This window comes from Lampris incognitus, chromosome 20, assembly GCF_029633865.1.
Source record: "Lampris incognitus isolate fLamInc1 chromosome 20, fLamInc1.hap2, whole genome shotgun sequence".
Lineage (NCBI taxonomy): Eukaryota > Metazoa > Chordata > Actinopteri > Lampriformes > Lampridae > Lampris > Lampris incognitus.
In genome coordinates this window covers 16993646-17017588 of record NC_079230.1, presented here as the reverse complement: position 1 = coordinate 17017588, position 23943 = coordinate 16993646, and the positions used below count along the sequence as shown (strand labels likewise).

The window sequence follows — 23943 nt, the reverse complement described above, 5'->3', positions numbered from 1 at the left end:
CGACCTTTTCAAACCACTTAAATGATGGTCACCGCTATCACACTCTCAGACAGATTATTCCCTCACTTCAGCAGACACTGAGGCCCCACACTAACCACTGGATGCTATAGCCTCATTTCACGGCGGCCCAACCCGGTCCCGGCTCTATAGCCAATCATTTTACTTCAGTCTGCACCACAGTGATGATGGTCATGCATCAGTGCATCGGAGGGGAGGGCACTTGGGAAACCTGCCATTATTATAATAACACTATAACCACATTTGTCGCCACCGCATCGGATGGGAAATAGTTTTGCAACGGGGAGATGATGGCTTGAGGTTGGGATTTTTTAAAAGTTTTTAAAGACAGTTTAAGTAATGTAGTGAATTATATTACTATGTGATGAAAGTCTGTGTAGGTTTACCACTAATTCCAGGGAAGAAATGACTTCTGTGGTCATTTTTACCATGATGATAATTTCTTTCGTTCGTTCTCTTTCTTCATCTGCTTTATCGTTTACGTTATTTGCCACTTTCCTTTGCTGATCAAGGAACAGAGACAACTAAGAGTCCCAATCTTTGGATGTCATTTCTTAATCCAACTCTGAAGTATGTGTGATCCCATACACCTCAAGATATGTTCTGTTAGCCTCTCTTACTCTTCATAGGGGAGGATTTTCTGCAGTAGCATCAGGGGTGATGGTAGATTAATCAGGGTTGCAAAAACTGGTAATGGGTTGCAGATGTTTCAACTGTCTGCCTTGGGCAAAAAGAGGAGAGGAAGAATTTACCAGCTATCAGCTAGTGTAGATCTTTTTCGACAGTGCCCGTGGCATCACCCCCCCCCCCGAAGGCCAAGGTTGCCTCTCTTGTAGCTTAATTATAGCTTTCTCATTACCGGTTGTTAGGGGTACACACTATCTTATCATATGTCCCACCTTTGCCTCAGACTATGCCGATTCTAACAGTAACACTATACAGAGGACTCACAATTATTTTGATTGACCTTAATGGGGTGGCAATAACCTATAAATAGACAAGGTAAAGATTTATAAATCCAGTGCTTGTCAAAGCAAAAATGCATAAAATGAGCAGCAGTGGTAATTTGGAGGAGAGTAGGCAGGTTTGTGGTTGCACTATCCACCTATTCCCATAAGCAAACTATTATTGCTATATAGCAAAGGGGGTAGGTTAGATACAAGTAGGTATAACACCTATGCAGTAAGCAGTACAGGCTTGCGACTACATACTGGTGCAGCTAGTCTACAATTTACCATAATTCTCACAGCTAACACCAACACTGCACTATCAGAGTCTGTCATGCCACTAAAGCTCAGCTCAGCCTTATCTCTTTTGTTGTGACACAGACACAGAATTATAATCATGACCCTCCCCCTGGAATCATACCTACCCTTGGCCTCACTGTATCACGCAAATCCGCTTTGAAGTTTTTGGAATGGGGGGGTGTACCACCACACACACACACACACACACACACTACTACTAATCCCAAGATCCTTTGAGTAGGACCATGATTTCTAGAACGGTGTTGCCAGGGGGAAGGTGGCGCTGGGGACCTGTTGGAAATGACAGCTGAGGAAATCGGAATCCGTTGCAGGAGTAAATACCACAAACCTGGAAGATAACGAAGAAACTCCTTCGCGTCAGCATAGCAAAGGGTGTGTGTTCGCTGATAACAGGTCACCAGTTTAGCCTAATAGCTAGTGGTTTTGTTGGTGTTCCGGCTACTTTCACGAGCTAGTCGGGGCGAATTAAGGCTGCATGAGGGTGGGTGGATGCGTGTGCGCGCGGGTCTGCGTGCACGTTTCTGTCGCCGCATTTATCCCCGCTGAACCCCCCCCCCTTGCTGTCATGTGTCAGCGAACTCTTTAACGAGCTAATTTGACGAGGCTAAAGCTAACCGCCTCGTATCAGCTAATAACAGAAATTGGCTGTTTCTGGGCGAGGCAGCGAATCGGTCTACTTGAAGCGTAAAGCCAAAAGCGAATATAAACGAACCTAGCACATGAATGTGGTTTACGTGGCGCACGCAAGTTTGCCCCCGTATAGGAATTACCACTCATGAACCTGCCGGGAGCAACCTTAAGTGATAATTAGCTAGGTTAGCAAACTGGCTAATAATCCTGGCGGTTAGCTTAGCAGCTAGTAGCTTGCGCTGGCTAATTGACCCAATTTCTTTTCGAGGGCAGGAGCCATGTTGTCATTCCACTCGACTGAGCCGTGTTTACGTTTCGTTGGCGTAGTTAACCGGACTGCATTACAACAGATCCATTGATCCGACTGAATGTGCGAAACGGTTCAGCGTTAGACACTAAACAAGCCCGTTATAATTAACCATAGGTGATGCCACGCGCAAAACACCTCTGTCTGTCAAAACACTTTTGTCATGTCCGGATTCTAGTGCCAAGAAATAAATGCCTTCGAAGTTGTGCTCAAAATGTTTAGATCAGTAGTTGAGACTATCATGTGTAACTTGTCCACATTTTCGCTTGGTGATTTATGATAACATCAGTATTTGCCTTGACACAACGTTGTACCCATTGGCTCTCTGGTGCCTCGAAGCAAACCTATGGATATTGAGCATAAGACGAGAGGAAAACGTCACGCTAAGCCAACAGTCAGTAAATCAAACTAAACATGGGCTTTTCCAGCCCCAGGACGGCGGGTCATCTGTGGACCAGCATACAATACGTAGCGCTCCAAATCTACTGTAGTCAGTACGTTTCTGCTTTTGCAGATGGTTGTGGACTCACAAATAGGGCTTTTACAATGATGGTGGAAAAGATGCAGTCTAACCAGCTGGTGAGTGTACTTCATTCCTCTGTACTTATTCTCATTGCAAAGGCTTGTGAAAGATGGAGTCCTTGATGAGTGCGGTTGTGCCGCGCTCTCCGGTACCTTCGAAGAAGCCGTCTGAGGTGGACTTCCGCTCAGGAGCCACCCTGGACCAGCTGTCGGCCCAAGTGGCTGAGCTGGTGCTGCTGGAGCAGGGGGAGTTTGGAGATCAGACAGCTTTAGAGGTTCACACTGCGAAGGACTTCATCTTCAACATGCTAGGTATGTTTGCGAGACAAACTGGAAAATGTGGGTTTAAACCCACTGTAGAGTTTAAGAATCAATCGGGTTGCCAATTGATGATGTACGAGGGATTTGTCTTGGGGCAGCTGTCAACATAGATCCAATAAGTAAGAAGAACAATATAAGAATAATGTACAAAGTACAAGACTAAGCACAATACACAATATGCAGTAAGAAAGAGATGTACTGTGTGTTATGTGCTAAGAGCTGTGTGCAGACAGGTTCAGTGGGTGTTATGTACAGTTACATTGACATCAGTAGTTACGTACAGTATGTCTCAGTGTTATCCGTAGTTACTTATCAGTAGTTATGTCCAGTTTTGTGAAGCCAACAAGAACTGCACAGTACAGGGACGAAAGAAAGGACAACAGTGCCTTGCACAAGTCCAAAGAATCAGTGGACACTGGACCATGTGTTTTTTTTTAGTGTGTATGTATATATGTTAAGTATTTATGCAACTCTGGAGGAACATTTAATGAATGAGAAATAGTTATTGCAAGTTTGCAAGATGGGCTGCAGGTTTCCTTGATAATAGTTGACTAGCTTTAACACCTTGCAGACAACAAGCTTTTATAGCTAGTAGCACAGATGGCAGGTGATATTCGAAACACAAACAGTTGTCTCAATTTATGAGGATGCATACTACAACAAAAAAACACCACCCAGACATAATCAATACTAAAGAACAAATTGGACCTACCATATAATCTTCATTAAAACAATGACCCAAGTACAGTTTCTTAAACATAATATTTTGACAACTATTGTTTGCTACATTGGCCTGCATCCTTTCAGTGTCTTGTGCATGTTTGGGAAAATTAGTCACATCGTATGACAGACACTTTGCCTAAGGTAGACTCAGTAAACACAATGCACTAGGTTTTTACTCTTTGTAAAGACTGTCCGTCATGTTACCATTGATTATAGGGTTTGTTTGTTTTTTTAACAAGTTTTAGCCAACCTGAGACATCTGTATTGATCAGTTTACCATAACTGGAAAAATGATGAAATTCAGTTGTGGTGCCAAAAAATATTTCATCGATTGTACACAACTACAAGCTCCTAGTTGGAAGAACCAACTTGGAATTCACAAATTAGAAGTCTTAAATACGTTATACTTAGTTCACATACAGTGAATATAAAAAGTCTACACACCCCTGTTAAAATGTCAGGTTTTGTGATGTAAAAAAATTAAACCAATATAAATGATGTCAGCTATAGCTGACTCGGTTAACAACTATAATGTGCAGTAACTGAGGTTCATTATTAACTGTACACAAACACTAATTTCATAATCGTTTTGTGTTATAAGATGTCACATGTGCCCTGTGATGGTCTGGCAGTCCGTCCATGGTTTTCTCCCCGCCTGCTGCCCAATGCCTGCTGGGATAGGCTCTAGCATCCCTGTGACCCTGAGAGCAGGATAAGCAGTTTGGATAATGGATGGATGGATGGATGGATAAATTATGTCAGAACGTTTTCCACCTTTACTGTAAAAAATAAAACTTATAATAACCTGGTTACAAAAGTGTGCACACCCCTAAACTAATACTTTGTTGAAGCACCTTTTGACTTCATTACAGCACTCAGTCTACTATCAGCTTGGCATATCTTGACTTTGCAATATTTTCCTACTCTTTCTAGCCAAAACATTTTGGATCCGTCAGATTGCAAGGGCATCACCTGTGCACAGCCCTGTTCAGGTCACCACACAGATCTTCAGTTGGATTTATGTCTGGGCTCTGGCTGGGCCTTTCCAAAATGCTAATCTTATTTTGGTTATGTGTAACAAACCATCTGGCGTGTCAGGTTGAAAAAGTTCAACCTTGGTCTCATGAGACCAAAACAAATTTTTCCAAATGGTTTTGGGAGACTGGATGTATCTTTTGGCAAATTTTAGCTGTGTTTGGATGGGGGGGGGTTCGTGTGAAAAGGCTTCCATCTTACCACGTAGCCAAGACATATGAAGAATACGGGAGATTGTTGTCACATGAAGGGAGCAACCAGTACTTACTAGAAATTCCTGCAGCTCATTTAATGTTGCCGTAGGCCCCTTGGCAGCCTCCCTGGCCAGTTTTTTCCTGTCCAATTTTCTCCACTTGTTGATGACTGTCTTCACTCTGTTCCATGGTATATCCATCCATCCATCCATTATCCGAACCACTTATCCTGCTCTCAGGGTCGCGGGGATGCTGGAGCCTATCCCAGCAGTCATTGGGCAGAAGGCGGGGAGAAAACCCTGGGCAGGCCGCCGGTTTCCTCCCACAGTCCAAAGACATGTAGGTCAGGTGACTCGGCCATACTAAATTGCCCCTAGGTATGAATGTGTATGTGTGTGTGTGTCTGTCTGTCTGTCTGTCGGCCCTGTGTGATGGCCTCGCGACCTGTCCAGGGTATCTCCCTGCCTGCCGCCCAGTGGTATATCTAAGGCCTTGGAAATTATTTTGTACCCCTCTCCTAATTGGTACATTTCAACAACGAGATCCTGTTCATGCTTTGTAAGGGCTTTGTGGACCATGGCATTTGCAGTTGGATGCAACCAAGATGATGTCAGGAAAATCCTACAGGAAAAGCTGAACTTTACTTGGGGTTAATCAAAGTCACTTTAATTGATGGCAGGTGTATACTATTTTACATGAGTTTGAATGTGAATGGTTCATTCTGAACACAGCCACATCCCCCGATTATAAATATGCACACTTATGCAGCCAGGTTATTGTAAGCTTGTATTTTTCTTTTTTTTTTTCCCCTAAAATTATTGTTTTTCATTATTTTTACAGGTTGCAATTTCAGAGTAAAGGTGGAAAAAGTTCTTACATGATTTATCTTGGTTTCATTTTTTTTTTTACATCACAAAAACCTGCAATTTTAACAGGAGCATGTAGACTTATATCCAACCATACTGCACATAATTGGTTCATATTTTGATTACAAGCGGCCCTCTCCTTTCAGTCGTCCATCCATTTGACTTATTCCAAGGACCTCTTTTAAAAAAGGTTTACATTTGCTGACGCTGTATTTTGTGGACATACAGCTATTGCAGATTTATTGTTTATTAAGGCTCTTAGTGCTTGGTACAAAACTGAAATGTGTTTGTATGTCCAATAGGTGGCACTCTCACTCCTCCCTGCCTTCTGCTGTCAATCCCGCTCTCCCTTGTTGCTGGTTGGCCTTGCACCATTGCGCTGGAAGCGAAGTGTTTTTTGGCCCCTGGCCTGATAGGTTCTGTGGCTTTCTGGGAAGGTGTTCTCCATCAGTTTCTCCACTCTGTCATTGCTTCTCCTTTTTCTAAGCTTCCCTGTTCGTCTTTGTTTCTCTTTGAAATTTGTCTCCATTTTGCCCTGTCTGTAGAGGCCCTCAATGATTTTAGAGGTGGCACAATGCAAGCAGCCTCAGTGGAGCTAAGTCCTCTCTCCGTCAGCCCCCCCCCCTCCCCTCTCATCATCCTCTGAATAATAGCTGTGGATGGAGTCCTGTGTTTGGCTCAGCCCATTGTTTGCCCCAAAATATCATAACTGGCACTTTCACAAATCCATTCAGATATTGGATTAGCTGACAGATAGGCCCTGTGTTATGTCTGTGCCTCTCCTCCTCCTCCTCATCTCAACTATCTGAAATAGCTAAATCGAATAGGGAGCCTCGCCCAGGGAAAAATGACATGGAATTAAAGTCGAACCTAGGCCTGTTTTCCCCTTTTCATCTCTTTTCTATGTACCGGCAGTCATCTGTTTTCTCACATTTTTGCAGTTTGTTGTTATTCTGCACATTTTTTTTTCTTATTTCAGTTTTCATCTCAGTGTGAGACTCTTGGTGTTCTGGTATGTCTGGCATCCCATTCATCCCCTGCTCTCCCTCAGTTTAGAGCCTGCCAGTAACTTTTGCAGGCTTTTTTTGGGGGGGAGGTTGTGTTTGGCAAAGCAGTCACCAAGGGTTCTCTGGTATTTTCATGTTCCTGTTCCTCACCGCTTGTTGTGACAGCTCTGACTGTGTTGTGAAGAGAAGAAAAAAAAAAGAGAAATGCTCTTAACTCTTACTGAGGAGGGAGATGACGTGTGTGGGTTTAAGGCTGTGCAGAGTTAAGTATGTGTTGTCAAGGACCCACTCAGGATGAAAGGCAGCACTGAAAAGTGCATGTTAATCCATTAGTGGAGTGGCTTCGTTAGAGTACGCCGGACTTTTGCAGGAGTGATCCTCATGATTGTGTAGGTGAAACTGTATGCTCCGTCAGTAGTTTGGTCTGCTTGCTGGTTGAGGACATCGCCCCTGCATGACCTGCAAAATAGACCAAAAAAAACAAAACGAACAAGACAAAAACAGCCAGAAAGAGTGGAGTTGTAAAAGGGACATTCAAATTGGGTAAATGTGACAGGAAAGCGCCCCTTCCAAATTTCTTTTTGCTTCTTCAAGGGCAATCATAAACTTTAAAGTTTTCTATGCATATTTTATTTTAAAGAAAAAAAGAAGAATACATCTTTGCAAATTTGAACTGTTGCAGTTGAGAAATGGGTTTGGCAACCTTATCCCCTCAGGACAGCGGTTTGCTTAGCTGAGCTACTGCTAGCTTCCCTGACGTTATCCTCTTGGTAAATTGTTGGTGGTGCGCTGGCTAGCCATGAGCTTTTTCCAACCTTGTTGGAGCCCAACAACACTTACGGTCCCATCTGCTGAGCGATTTGCAGTATGATGGCATTTTGACTTTTCCCGCTCCCTGCCTTGTTGGCAAGCCTAGCTTTGATGCTGTCTGTAGGCCTGCGGTTTCTAGTGAAGGTTCAGTGTGAGTGTGTGTGAGTGTGTGTGTGTGTGTGGGGGGGGGGGTCCACACAGGGGTAAACATGCAGACTTTGGCTGACTAAATGATCCTTGCTCCTCCACTTAGGATCTGGGGATATGTGCGGGTCTGGCAGCCTGACTGCAACCCCCTCAAGGCCCATCTCTGCCATTGTTATTCTGGACACATCCTCTGGTGGCTGCTTTTGATAACGCTTGCTGTCAGGTGACTTAAAGAATTGTAGTCTCGCTCCCTTTCTTCGCATATAAACACACAGTAAAGGCTGCACAACCTTTGGCACTCAAGTCTTTATGTTGACTATGCGCTAATTAAGCACAAGTATCCTGTCCTGTAATTTGATATTTTATTCGATATCGTCCTCAGCTATATGGCGTGTTCACTGGCAGTGGTGTTCTGTCGTCGCAAGAAATTATTCAGCAGTTGCTCATTTCTATCTTGCAACGCTGACAGTAATTTTTACTGCCAATAAAAAGGGACGTTACAGTAAGGATACTAGAGACAGATTGCATAGCCTGTAGCTTTCGGAGGTGCTGGCAAATTGCGAGCTTACCACACACACACATTCATTCACAGATCTTTCAGTCATTTATCTTTTTAATTCCTTTCAGGATGTAAGTGAGAACGTTGAAGGGAACGTCTGTCAGTAGTCTCCTTCACTCTTTGCTGTAGGCTTTAATGCATTGTCACCATTTAATACCATGACAAATGAGTACAAGGACTCATTTTTCCATACTGCCTTTGTCCTCCTAAATGGCGGTTAATGTTGGTGGGAAGCCATGACTGTTGTAATGTCAGTGATATTGATGGCGGCGACAATGGTAGGAGTTCTGATAATGATGATATTTTTTGTCCTTTGCTCGTTGCATGAAAGTGCATCGGTATGTTGTATTACTGATTGGAAATACTCTTATCTCTGCTTATTGTGTTTATCCTGCTTATCGTTTATTTTTGTGTTTATTAGGGATGTCCCGATCCGATCCATGGCATCGGTATCGGGTCGATACTGGTCCCGAATGCTGGATCGGATGTCGGAGGGGAGAAAAAAAAAATGATCCGACACCTGTCCGATACAAACCATGGGGAAATATAGCTTAAACCATCACCTAAATGCTTGTATATTATACCTTCATCTTCGTTGCCTTCTTCTTCTTCATATTAGCAGTCCCCGTGCCACGCACCTCCGGTTAAGCGGCGCAGCGTGACAAGCGACAGCAACAGTAGTAGCCAGTTAGTCGCGTGTGTATGAGCGTTAACTACCTGTGGAATAGTCATGTCAGTGGTGCGGAAGTGTTTCAACCTTAAAGAGGAAAAAAAATCCAACAGCTGAATGCAAAATTTGCAATGCAAATGTTTCGAGGGGTGGCGGCGCTGTTGATCGGTTTAACACCACAAACTTATTTAAGCGTTTGGAAAAACACTGGTATCGGTATTGGAAGTGATAAAGTGGTATTGGGACATCCTTAGTCTAATTTGAAAGTCACTGTAAAACAATATGGTCAGTGAGGCCAAAAGAAAATAAGTGGAAACTTAAAAAGTGGTCTGTTTTGAAAACCACATACCCAGAGCGACAAGTGTTTCATTCCCAACTCTTGACAGTATATTGTCACCAATTAAGCTTTCTTTCCTGCCTTTCCTCACGGTCTTAAAACCAGTACTGACTGGACTTCCAGCTCGTCATTAAAATTAAACTGCCCTTTCTTAAACTGTGCATCTGACTGGTAAGAGAGACTGTGTCCTCACAGAAACATGACAGGACAGACTGCAACCCGATGAAGCAGGGCAGCACGGTGGCCCAGCGGTTAGCGCTGTTGCCTCACAGCAAGAAGGTCCTGGGTTCGAACCCTAGGATGTTCCAGGTCCTTTCTGTTTGGAGTTTGCATGTTCCTCATGTGTCTGCGTGGATTTCCTCCGGGCACTCCGGTTTCCTCCCACCATCAAAAAAGACATGCGTGTTAGGGTTAATACTCCTGTCTTTGCCCCTGACCAAGGCAGTGGGAAGAAATAAGTGGAGTTGGTCCCCGGGTGCTGCATGGCGGCTGCCCGCTGCTCCTAGCTACACAGCTGGGATGGGTTAAATGCAGAATAAATTTCATTTGTATGTATGTACAGAGTGACTAATAAACACTATTCTATTAATTATTATATTTCTGCTAGCTCGTTGTAAGGGCAAGAGTTGCATCTAAATGCTCAGGGAGGCCGTATGTAGGAATGGTGAGGGGATCAGACCCTCTTACTCAGACTGCCATGGTGTCTCTGTGTAGATGTTGGACATGGTGGGTGGCCGTCACAATAGAGCTGTGGGACTACAAGACAGGAAAAGCCTTGTATTTATAGACCCCCCCTTCCGTCAGTGGTTTAGACTCACCATGTTTGCCATAATCTCCACTTCTGTTTCCCTTGGTTAACTCTAAACACACACCCACACAGACACACACCCACACCTGGCCCAATGATCTGAGACATCCACCCAATCGGATTAAATTGGAGCATATCCATTCCTCCTTCTTTAAAAGGTCTATTTTGAGCTAATCTCCCAGCTTGATATGAATTCATAAACGGCGAGTAGGCGGATTGGCTCACCTTTCAGCAGCTGGGTTGTCTGGAGCTAATCCTGCTATTAGCGAGCTAGGGAAGGCTGCAAGGAGTGCTTGTTGAAAAGGCCCGATAACATCTGGTCGAGACTTTATTAGTCGAGGTTCATTTGCAACGGATGGAATCGCTTCCTGTCGGACGAGGCACCTTCTAAGCTTAGTCGTGACGCTTTGTGGAATGTCACCCACCCTGCCTACCGTTATTATAACAGCACAGTTACCAAGGTTGACTCTTCAAAACAAGTCCTTTAACCCCTCAGCAACAACTGTAGAGGCGCCCTGTAGCGAGGCACTTAACCCTTTACTGCTCGGCGAAGCCGCTCGGTGGTCACCGGCTGCGTCTCAGGTTAGATCAGACAGTAATGAAACAGAGGACTAAATTGAAATGGATCACGCTCAGTCATCTTTCCCCCGCACAAGCAAAGGTTAAAAATGAATACGTAAATGGGTAAGGCCCCTGGATGAAACTAATTTATAGATAACAGGCTTGGCCTACATCTATGCTGTAATGCAGCCCAACTTGGCGAATAGAGGCACCCTCTCAGACAAATTTTTTTTATACCCCCAGCAGCCTTCGCTGGTAGCAGAGCCCATACAACTCCTCACCCTATTTGGAGGAATCTCATTTTCCAGAGATTTACGCCGCTATTTTTGGACCATCAAACTGGAGGCATGGGGCTGATATTTCTCCTGCTGTGGGTGTGACGAAAAGGGTACTTTTCTCTCTCGTGTAGCTCTTTCTACACTTCAAGGTTGGGGGGGGGGGTTGTCAGCTGTTGTACATTGTAGCCTCATCTCTAACATATAAGCGACGTGTGTGTGTGAGAGAGTTTGTATATGTCACCATACGTGCATGGTTTTATGAATGTGTACATTCGTGTGTGCGTGCATGTATGTGAATGTGTGTTTAAAAAAAAAAGTGTGTTTTTATAAGTGAAACATGTCATTTGAAGTCTTTCCCATCCAAATGAGATTAAAAAAAAAACAATTTTAGGCCTATGGTTTAATGTTCATGGTATAGCAAATATCAAATATGCTCACAAATGCTTACAAAACACATTTCCACTATTTGAAGACAGCCACACCTGACTCTTCCACTGAGCATCTCTTAAAGATGAACTGTGGGACATCTGGGTGGCGTGGTGGTCTTATTCCGTTGCCTACCAACAAGGGGATCGACGGTTCGAATCCCTGTTACCGCCAGCTTTGTAGGGCATCCCTACAGACACAATTGGCCTTGTGTACGGGTGGGAAGCTGAATGTGGGTGTGTGTCCTGGTTGCCGCACCAGCACCTCCTCTGGTTGGTTGGGGCGCCTGTTTGGGGGGGAGGGGGAACTGGGGGGGAATAGTGTGATCCTCTCACGTGCTACGTCCCCCTGGTGAAACTCCTCACTGTCAGGTGAAAAGAAGTGGCTGGCGACTCCACATGTATCGGAGGGGGGCATGTGGTAGTCTGCAGCCCTCCCCGGATCAGCAGAGGGGGTGGAGCAGCGACCGGGACGGCTCGGAAGAGTTGGGTATTTGACCAAGTACAATTAGGGAGAAAAGGGGGGGGGGGTTAAAAAAAATGAACTGTCGGGTTTGTGTCCAATAGTAGCACTACCGAACAGAATGTGTCCCCCTACAATAACAGAAACACTAAAATCACAGGATTTCCAAGCAAGTGCACAATGAGCTACTGGTACAATAGCATAATAGCATTTATATAGCAGCTTTCAGTTGCACGAATAACAAAATGCCAGACAGTCAGGAAAATAAAAAAGAAACGAAATCGTATCATAAATACCATAGCTAGACTTGCATTAGAAACTGATGAAACAGAAGAAAAGAATAACGATGAAATGATAATGAAACTGCAGAGGGAGACAGTCAACACAACCGAATACATTTTGCCAAAGCAATTCTGTAAGATTGTGCCAAATTGATTTGTTAAAAACACTGCCTTTACTAGCCAGCCTGATTCCCTAAAACAGGCCATACCTTTAGTCTCTTAACTAATGTACAGTCACGCTCTGAGGTAATCCAGACTTTGCAATGGCTGAGAGACCTTTTTTCCGAAGATCTCAGACTGGCTTCCGACTCAAACAGGGTTAAAAAAGATCAGCGTCAACAACTTCACATAGCCACATCCTAAACCAAGCAATAGAATACTGAAATTAATCCAATTTAGGATTAATTATATGATGAGCCAGAAGCTAGTTTTCAGTGGCAAAAACTTGGTTGATTGGTTAAGACAAGACCGCGTGTCTCTGAAACTTGTATCCTGTTATTAGTTTGCCCTACTTCTTGCTCGCTCTTTCTTTGCCACGTCTGCTCTGCAAATGTGCTTGTTCCCAACACCCCGTCATGAAGGCACGTCAAGTAAAAACGGCAGGCTTTTGTAGCAAACAACTGTGAAATGGAACAGTGCCAGTTAATATATACAATCTAATTTCTAAGTGAAGAGTGCCTCGATTCTTCCTCAGCCTCATAAACACCCAAGAGCGCATACCCGGCAGTACTTTGATATGTGATCCACATGGTCCCCAGCAGCACTCGGTGCCTCTTTACTGCCGCCTTTTGACACAGCAAGATGCTCTCAGAAACCGTAGTTGCGCTAATCAGAGCATCTTGAATGCACGAGATGTCACATGCCATTTGGTTCATGTGTCTCAGTTAACCCAGTTCTGCACTGGCTGCTACCTAACCGTGGCCACGACGCTTCTGTTTGTGTCCAACTTGGTTCTTATTTTAGCTGCGTGTTCAGAAGCGTTAAGCTGAGGACGACGCACGAGAACAGAACGTGGAGAGTGATGCTACTCTAATTAGAAGACAAGGTATTGGCAGCTATAAGTCTAATGAAAGAAGGTTGCATCAGTTCATCTGGATACATTTACTGAGAGAAACGTTTCATCACTCCTCTAAGTGACCTCTTCAGTCTCAACTGACTGCAGGTATCCCCACCCTTATAAACAATACAGTGGCATAATGACCAAAACCAATGACCACTTTCATGTGCAAATAGAGGTGACCATTAACTAGAGTTTCAACGGCCATGCTTACTATTGACAGAGGATTGGGGAATACCAGTGTTCCTCCCTATCAAGGATGTGCACATCCTCATGACTGCGGAGTCCTGGCCTGACGTGTTAGCTCTCCTGTGTGGTGCCCAGGGGACGGGGGGGGGGGGGGCACTAAGAGTACAGCTGTCTCCATCTTACAATGCTGTGATTACAACCATCCCCAAATCCTCTGTGAATAGTATCCTGGGCGATTGAAACTTTAGTTAATGGTCACACCTATTTGCATATGAACTGGTTGTTGTTTTCGGTCGTTATGCCACTGTATTGTTTATAAGGGTGGGGATACCTGCAGTCAGAGGTCACTGAGTTGACTGATGAAACGTTTCTGTCAATAAACGTTGTATCCAGATGAACTTATTCACCTTTCTTTGATTGTCTTACCTGGATTATTGAGCATGTATCAAAATATATGTCTAATATTTAAGTCTAGATATACTTTTGTTTGCAAAACTCTTAATTTTCATACTATGATAATGACAAATCTAGCTATATATATATGGAATACTTCAGATTTTTTTTCCTTCATATTTTAAGATACTTTATTGAGCCCCGTAGGGAAATTACGCTCTGCATTTAACCCATCCTAGCTGTGTAGCTAGGGGCAGTGGGCAGTCGCCGTGCAGCACCCGGGGACCAACTCCAGTTCGTCTTGCCATGCCTCGGTCAGGGGCACAGACAGGAGTATTAACCCTAACATGCATGTCTTTTTTGATGCTGGGGGGAAACCTGAGCACCCGGAGAAAACCCACTGCAGGCACGGGTTGAACATGCAAACTCCAGAGGACGACCTGGGATGACCCCCAAGGTTGAACAACCCGGGGTTCCAACACAGGACCTTCTTGCTGTGAGGCGATAGCACTAACCACTGGGCCACCGCCAAATAAGCCCTGTTTCTATCCACATACGTACAATGCATATGTACAGCAAAATAGACTTAAGACTAAAAAAAAAAAGAAGTGCTTCACAGTGGCAGATGTAGGACGCAGTTGAAACCTTTACCTACATGAACCAGGTGTAGATCGCAGCATCGATAAAAATCAGATAAACTTTAGAGAGATGTCGTTAGAGACACAGAACCTAAACAACATGCTCGGTGTAGACCAGCGGTCAGTTGGGTTCACCACATCCTGATTCATTTCATCACGTCTGTCTTGAGGGTGCTGACCTTGCAGTGTCTTAAAGAGTGGGCACAAGCCTTCTAATGGGGGCATTTCTGCAAACACCAAATCAGGTCTGGCCCGAGACTAAAAATGATTCTGGACTTAAACGTGACTTATAATGGAAATCTACATTCAAAGACATTTCTTATAGGATTAGTCTTAATCCGTGTCTGTGAAACAGGCCTAGTCTGTTTCCATTCCAGCTCTATTCTCAGTACGTGCGTGTGTGCGTATGTGCACTTGTTTGTGCTCAGAACGTCCATATATGCATGTGTCTGTGTTGCGGATGTGTGTGCGAGTGCATGTTGGCAGAAGCCCAGTGAAGCAGTGTGTGACTGGCGATTTGAGAGTTTGAATTAAAAAGTAGATTGTGTTCTTTGGAACAACCTCAAACTGCAGAGATTGGAGAAGCCTTGCTAATTGACACAGATCCCCCCTCCCCTCTCTCTCTCTCTCTGTCTCTCTCTCGCTCTCTGAAGCCCCTGTTGGATAGATAAGACACTCTTTATTCTCTTTTTTCATCACTCTTTTCCTCCTCTTTGCCTATTTGACCCAATTTATCAGTGGCAGATAAAACCAAAACAAATCAGGGAAGTCACTGCTACAAACTTGTTGCCCTTTGGCTGACTTAGGATCTGTTCTTTCCTCTTAACACTCTTACCCTTGTGCTCTCTCGCTCTTTGATCGACTTATTCACCGCCCCCCCCCCTTGTTTTTCCACTCACTTTCAAACTTTTCAGATTTCAATTTATGATATCGACTGGTCATAATTTGCTTCACAAGCTGCATGCGTGCAGAAAAAAAACCAGCCCCAAAGGGTAGAGTTGGAATAAGTTGTGTGTGTGTGTGTGTGTGTGTGTGTGTGTGTGTGTGTGTGTGTGTGTGTGTGTGTGTGTGTGTGTGTGTGTGTGTGTGTTGGGATGATAAAGGGTGAAGGGTAGGTGCTTGGATGTAGTTTCCTCACATGTCTGTGTGGGTTTCCTCCGGGTGCTGCGGTTTCCTCCCACGGTCCAAAGACATGTAGGTCAGGTGAATCGGCCATACTAAATTGTCGCTAGGTGTGCATGTGTGTTGGCCCTGTGATGGACAGGCGGCCTGTCCAGGGTGTCTCCCCGCCTGCTGCCCAATGGCTGCTGGGATAGGCTCCAGCATCCTTGCGACCCTGAGAGCAGGATAAGCGGTTTGGATAATGGATGGATGAGGTAACAGGGAAAACACTGTTTTGCCTTCTTACTTCACTTTGGAGGCCTAAGCTAACTGTTTTTTAGCAAGTTACTTTTTACAGAGTTGGTACAACAGTCACTTTCTTATTTTATTCCATTTATTTATTTTTATTAGTATGCATTTCTGAAAGTCATGCTGCCTAGTTGTGTATTGGATGTCGGATGCTCCTGAGGCCCACTGGAGGGAGCGTGGGACTGATTTGGCATGGTGGTACTGAGGAAAGGGTGAAGACTGTCTCCAGCAGGGCTGCAGCGTTTTGTACATGGAGCAAGGAGGGCCCAGAGACAGTACAAGCTGGAATTGCAGCCAAAAGGAGAGCTGCAATCGTCTAGTCTGGAGATGAGAGGAGCTGGATCAGGCAGATGAGTTGAGTCTCTGGTGGTGGTGGTGGTGGTGTGTGGGGGGGGAGGATTCGACACACACTGTTGCTTTACTTTGACTCGGGAGTGCTCCCCGGTGCAGCATCAAATGAGACACTTTTATTTTGTTCTTCTTCAAAGCAAAGCACAGGAGAGTCCCTCTTCAGCGAGTTTGACTTTTACGCCCACTCCCCACACAATATCCCACACTCATTTGCTGTCTCCCAGATTTCCACGTCTTCGCCTATTTATTATTTGTTCAAGGTGAGCTCTTGCTCTCTGCGTGAAGTACCAAGTGAGTGTGCATTATTCTGGGGGATGTGGGTGGGGTTGGCAAAATGACAACGCTTCCATAAGATGTGGAGAGACTGCAATTTACTGATTATTGTTTGGAATGAGGCGTCCCGTGCTTTCACTGTTTAAGAGTGTTAAGGATCCAAACCGGTTGGTGTGTAGCTGCTGGCAGTTACTTCTTATTCACATGTCGCAAATAATGTCTATACTTTGAAGAAATCTGAAGGAGACGAGCCGAATCGAGTGCCCACTCTGAGTCCAATCATTCTATTATTTTACTTCTTCATGGTGGAGTGGCCAAATATCACGCTTTCTTGGTAGCAGTGACACATACGCACACACACACACACACACACACACACACACACACACACACACACACACACACACACACACACACACACAATCCCATTTTTTGCGCTCTTTCTAGAATTCCCAAGCTGCAACACATTTTTATTCCTTTTTCTAGTTCACCTTAATACTGAAGTGTAGATGAATTCATGGGGGTATTGCATGTATTGCAAAGCATCCCTGGCTAGCCCCTGTCCTCTTATCTGCCCCTACACCTCTGTGAGCTCCCTGGATGAGTGCGATCAAAGATTCACTTTCTATCCTTCTCTTGATCATGGACACACCAAAAAATGCATTCTCCTGCTCTCTCCCCGTCTCAGATAGTCACTTACACCAGGGGTGTAAAAACCAAGTCCAGAAAGTAAAAGTCCAAACCATGTATTTGTTCCACTCATCCACTACACCGGCAGATTCTAGTCAACACCACTCCTCAACTAGGTAGGGGAAACTAACTAATGAAATCAGCTGGTTTAGTAACATGGTTGGAACAAAGACACGGTTTGGATATTTACTTTCTGGACCTGGTTTTTACAACACACATTCAATTGTTCACAGAAATGTGACAACACACACACACGTTCATGCACACAAAAAACACACATACTTCCAGATAGGAACAGCACAGTGGGTTATTTGCCACCAGGGTTGCGTGCCCTTGTAATTGGATGTGGAGAATCATGTTAGAAGCTTTGTGCCCTCAGACACAGCCTGGAACTATAGTCTAAGGCCCCCATTTTAGCTGTCCGCAGCAACTTAACTGCCTGGAGGGATAGACACACACACACACACACACACACACACACACACACACACACACACACACACACACACACACACACACACACACACACACACACACACACACACACACATCACTAGAGGGCATTTAAGGTTCTAAGGCAAGAGGTCAGGGGTTTCAGGTCCATCCTTCACCTCCGTCCTCCGCAGCAGTGACCTCCAGACCAGGGCAGGCTACGCCAGAAGATCAGCCATTTTTCAGTGGCTCTCCACAGTTGGCAAAACATAATCTACTTGACTCCAATACTGTGGCTCCCGTGAGCCTAAAGCTTGTGAAGTTTACAACACGGCTCAGCCGCCTAAAGTGATTTGGTGGCTCAGGCTTTACTCATAAACTGTTTAGAGAGGAGAGTTTGAAGGCTGCTTTTTAGGACTCTGGGAAGTGATGGCACAGCTAGACTCAATACTATATTGGCTAGGAGCAGGAACAACAGGGTGTCATCCATCGGCATTGAAAGTTTGACCTTGACAATCATTTCAACCTGTCTGTGTCATTTAATTTTATCAGACCCCCCCCCCCCAACAAGTCCTTATTTTGGCATACGTTAGCAACACAGTTTGTGTCCCTTGAGGTGTTGTCACCTCACTACTCACTATTTGGTGAGGTCTTGTGGGTAGGCTTGTGGCAGGAATGATGTAAGTATACATTTAGACCAGCCCCAGTCACCTGCATCAATTTCAAGCCTGCTGGTCTCTGAGGGATCGATTAGCTTCAGACATGCTGTCTTCTGTCAATATTACTGCTGCTCAGACTCATAAATATATGCAGTACCTTTCAAAACAAACTAAGCTGCTTGGACTTGGAAATTTGCTAGCGGGTTTGCTGCTTTCTCTCACTTTGTGTGGTTGTGAGCGCTGTGTGTATGCTCGTGTCCAGATTAGTTTATTTGTGTATATGAATACAGAGTGTGTTTTATGTGGGCATGTGAGAACAATTCTCACAACTCTTGTGCTCATTCCTCTCAGCAGTTGTTCCTTTAGGCATGCGCATTAACACCCACTGCTACCTTCTGAATATAAATTTCTTTTCTTGAGACTTGATTGTCTTGTCTGATCACTGCCTCCCCTTCATCTTGTCCTCCAGGTTTAGTCCAGAAGGTGGACCAGCGCCTCCCCGTGGCCAATGAGTACTTGTTGCTGTCGGGCGGTGCCAGGGAGGGGGTCCTGGACCTCAACCCTGAGGACCTGGGCGACTATGCCAAGGGGGCCGACTTCGACTTGGATTTCACCCTCTTGGTGCCCGCTCTCAAGCTCCATGACCGCAACCAGCCAGTCACCCTGGACATGAGGCACTCACCGCCCTGCCACTCATGGCTCAGCCTTCGTCTCTGCGACTCCGGCACCTTGGCCCGCTGGAGCATCTGCTGCCAGGAGGAGAATGGATTGTCCCCGGAAGAGGAGGAGGAGGAAGAGGGAGAAATGGGTAAGGAGGAGGAAGAAAATATGGAGAAGGAAGCAAAGCGAGCGAGAAAGAGGGGTAAACGACAGGAGGGAGAGATGGATCAAAGATGGGGTTGAGAGGAGTGCGAGGCTGAGGGAGCGATGAAAGGAAGGGAGGATGGAGGAGGAGATCCAGCAATCTTGTGATGACGGATGCAAGGACAGAGGACTAGCAAGAGAGAGATGGGTAGTGGAGAGAAGCAAGAGGATGGATTGAAATGTCAAAACAAAGGATGGAGGGTGGCGTGACTAGTCTTGCACTTTCTCGCAGTACTCACAAAACAGTACTTTGCACATCTTTCTATCCCATTGATCAGATCTTTTGACCATATCAATTGTGATCCACCATTTTCTTTGTGTAATGTGTTATAATTGTTAGTTTGGTATTCATACTGTATAGCTGCAGTTTCCTCTGATGGGACAATAAAGACTTGAACTGAAACAAGTTGAACTGAATTGGAGCCTGGTATGAAAACAGAAAGAAGGGGTACCGTGTGCAAAAAATGTCAAAGGTTAAAAAGATGAAAGGTAAATGGTAGGAATGGGATGAGAGACTGGGGTAGTTAAATGGGGAGATGGCTACAGAGGGAAAGATGGAAGAGCGGCGATAGTTTTCATATGCATATGAAACTGATCGCCAGCTTCGGTGGTTATGCATCTGTGCATGAATCTGTGCATAAGGTTGGGGATACCTGCAGTCAGCTGAGACCGACGAAGTAGCTTAGCTGAGTGATGAATCGTTTCTCCCACTAAATGTGTCCGGATTCAACTTTCTGGGACATCGGGTCTGCAGTGACCATTTTGACTGGGATAATTACTGCCAGCCAAAGAAGCTGATTCACCCTCCCTCCTCTGCCTGTTGCTCCGCTCTCTCCTCGTCCTCTCTTCGATTTCTAGGAGCTCTTCGTCCATATACTCTGGCTCAAATAAATATGGGTGGCCATTGAATTCAAATGCGTCATCCGCATTATAGAAATCAGCTAAATATTCAGCCATGACTTCGGAAATAAATTATTGCCAGCAATACGGTCAGCTCTGATAAAATTTGGCGTGACTTCTTTTGTAAATATCTAAAACCACACCCCTGCACGCAAATAGTAGCAGTGGTAAAAGGAATATTAGAACAGGGACCAGAAGAAGCGAAACATAAAGAAAAAAGTCTGGTCCGGGTAAAGTAGCGGTCTATTCCGTTGCCTGCCAACACGGGGATCGCCAGTTCGAATCTCCGTGTTACCTCCGGCTTTGGTAGGGCATCCCTACAGACACAATTGGCCGTGTGCGTGGGTGGGAAGCCAGATGTGGGTATGTGTCCTGGTCGCTGCACTAGTGCCTCCTCTGGTCGATTGGGGTGCCTGTTCAGGGGGGAGGTGGAACTGGGGGGAATAGCGTGATCCTCTCATGCGCTACGTCCCCCTGGCGAAACTCCTCACTGTCAGGTGAAAAGAAGCAGCTGGCGACTCCACATGTATCGGAGGAGGCGCGTGGTAGTCTGCAGCCCTCACCGAAACAGCAGAGGGGGGTGGAGCAGCAACCGGGACAGCTTGGAAGAGTGGGGTTATTAGACAGGTGACAGATTGGGGTGAAAAAGAGGGAAAAAATCCGGAAAAAAGAACAAAGTCTGTCTCTACAGAGATCCTTTCTATAATGTTTTCAGACACTTACACTTATAACCTGAGCCTGTCAGTGGCAAAAACAAGCACTTACAGTGGACATGCTTTGACGTGTGTAATTGCCCCCAAGGATTACATTGCAGCCTGTTCCGCAGTTGCTGGCTGGAAGCGTTCTTGCTCAATACTGGACCAATTCCAAAAATGTTTGCCCACATTAGTCATTTAGGTCCAAAACGATGGAAAAATGGGACTCAGGTTTAAGAAAATACCAGAATTACCCTTTAAGTGATGGGTTGCGGCGAATGGGCAGAAGCATTGCAGGCTTATCTATTTCAGTCCAGGCTTTTCTTAGGTAATTTGATGCATGAAGTTACGACACAATTTTGGCTGGCGAGCTGCAGCGGAGGAGCTCTGCTCTTGTAACCCATCAGCGAGATGGAAAGAGAATCACTTTCCTTGAAAATAAATGTGGCAACAATGATGAGTGTAACTCCACCATTGGAAGTTTAGGACTGCACTCAAACATCTGCCACAAACTCACAAATGTAAAGCTTCAGAAAATAATAAAAGTAATGGCATATTGGTATGGCTCTGTTTAATTTATAGCAGTCTAGAAAACGCATTTTACTTGCTCTCTCTGTACTTTTAGTGTTTCCCACAGGCTCGTGGGTAATTTCATGGGGGGGGGGAAGTGGGAATAGTCAGCAGTATATATAAAGACTGAGTATACAACGCAGCATGCACCAGTGATGGGCTTAGGTGTGTACAAAGAGCTCTTGATGTCATGGATTCAAATCTGATGTTAATCCTCTAGATGGCAGCTGCAGTCTTTTCTGTCTCGCTGTACTGTGAAGTGTTTCATCAACCCCCCCCCCCTTTACAAATGAAGAAACAATGCTGTTAAAAGCAATATCATATGTGGTCAGTTCATCTTTTTGAATGGCCTGTCGTATTTTATACTGAGCAAATGAGTTTTGATGTGGGAGGCCGTGTTAACTGTTTTTTCCTTCACTTACTCCACCTGCAGGTAAAGGCTCCATCCCTTCGCTGGGCTCACCTCAGTCCCTGGATGGCTGCTACTTTTCCCCGGCCCTGGTGGCCGACTGGTTCTGGGGGGTGGTCAGCGAGGCCATTGAGGAGCTGAGGCGCAACCCCCAGAGAGGAATCCCCATCCCGGAAAGACTGGAGAGGAACGGGCCGCTAACCACCATCATCCTCCAGGTAGCAGAAGAAATGCGAGCCAAAAATCCACTCTCACGCCGAACAAAGATAAAATGGGGCAATAGGACTCATTATGTCAGGAATCAATTGCAAATGGCGAGCTGTTTAATTTCTACTTTCTGCTGTAAAATTTGCTCATTTAAGAGCACATTTTTGCCATGGGGGATCAATACTGCAGAAAATTAGATTCTGTAAATGTCTTTTTTTTTTTTATCCACAACTGTGAAAATACTTGTTAAGAAAGTCATTCAGCAACAGTATCGTTATGAGGAATGGAAATTTGGAGTTGGAATCGATGAGTACCGACATACACTACTGTCCCCTCCCCTCAGGCTGGCTCCAGCCGGGTACTGTACGACCTGCTGCCGGTGGTGTCCTTCAGGGGCTGGCCCGCCGTGGCCCAGGGCTGGCTGACTGCCAACCACTTCTGGGATGGCAAGATCACTGAGGAGGAGGCCATCTCTGGCTTCTACCTGCTGCCCTGCTGCTCCCCGCTGGGTGGTCGGCCGGACAGGGAGTGGAGGCTGGCCTTTTCTCGCAGCGAGGTAGATGGGTGCTTCCACTTACGCTCTTCCTGTCTCTTCCCTCACTTCTCCATCCCTAGTTATTTTCACTTTGTTTTTAATTCTTCTTGTTGATCCTCTGACTTTTTTAACGTCTTCTCTCCTTTTTACCTTTTCCTCATCTGTCAGTGTTTAATTCTGTCTGTCATGAGCCACATCCTCGTGTTCTTTGTAAGTCAAACTAACATTTCTGTCGTTCTCTCTCGTTCTCTCGCTCAGGTTCAGCTGAAGAAATGTATACCCTTTCCCATGGCACAAGCCTTCCAGGCTGCCAAGGCTGTGCTGTCCCGTATCCTGGCCCGCCCCCGAACGGGCCTCAGCCCCTACCACCTTCGTACCCTGCTCTTCTGGGCCTGTGACCGGCTGCCCGCTGCCTACCTTTCCTGCCCCGACGCTGACACCCCGGCCCGCCTCCTTCTGGGCCTTCTCGATGACCTGGCCCACTGCATCCTGGGTAAAAACTGCCCCAACTACTTTCTGCCGCAGTGCAACATGCTGGAGCACCTGTCAGATAGCCAGGCGCTTCTGGTAGCCAGGAAACTAGCCCACGTGCGCTCTGACCCAAGCGAGCACCTTCGAGCCGCTCTTGACCAGGCCCAGCAGGCTGGACAGCTGAAGAAGGAGGCCACCGCCAGCACCAACGGACACGGCTCCCCCAGCCATCAACCGGCCAATGGCATCATCTCACCGTCCGAGGACAAGCTGGCGCAGCGACTGCAGCAGCTGGTCACTGAGAACCCTGGGAAGTCCATCTCTGTTTTCCTTAACCCGGACGATGTCACCAGGCCACATTTCCGCATCGACGACAAGTTCTACTGATGAATGGACGCCAATAGGACGCGTGCGTGTGCTGGTCTCACACACACGCACTGTTTACAAAGCACAGAGTCAAACGTGTGAAAGGCCGAAGACTGAACCTGACACGCTGAGGTGTGTCTTTACATAACATTTCAGGCCCAGAACCGACACTCTCTTCCTGTTTTCCACCCCGGGGCTACACATTAACAACGCTAACGCAACAGAGCCTTACTGCTTGACAGACTTTCCAAACCAAAAAAACAAAAACAAAAGGAAGAAAAACACGACACAGACATCTTGTAACTGAAAGAGTACTTCTGCCTTAATGGCGATATCACGACAGACAGGTAGTGTTGAGGCAGGCACATGTCACTGAGCTGTTGCCATAGAGACGGCCGGCTCCTAACGAGCTGGCCCTAATGAGACTTTTCAGCTGGTGCTACAAAGATGAGGGCCAGCTTTAGTCATGAGAAATGAGCCCCACTGAGAACGGCACAGAGACTGGATGTGTGTGTGTGTGTGTGCGTGTGTGTGTGTGCGTGTGTGTGTGTGTGTGCCCCTTAGGGTTTTTTCACATATTACTTACACTTCTTAAGAAAGGGGG

The 23943-nt window shown here is 45.7% G+C and overlaps 1 protein-coding gene across 1 annotated transcript; it reads left to right on the top strand.

Annotated features, from left to right (window-relative positions):
• Positions 1 to 1549: 1549 nt before the first annotated feature.
• On the top strand, positions 1550 to 23360 carry tmem102 (transmembrane protein 102). Its single transcript, XM_056300674.1, has 6 exons — positions 1550 to 1658; positions 2845 to 3057; positions 18792 to 19184; positions 21791 to 21978; positions 22311 to 22523; positions 22761 to 23360. Exons 2-6 carry the CDS (start codon positions 2856 to 2858, stop codon positions 23358 to 23360), a joined length of 1596 nt encoding a protein of 531 aa, XP_056156649.1. The 5' UTR covers positions 1550 to 1658; positions 2845 to 2855.
• Positions 23361 to 23943: the final 583 nt, after the last annotated feature.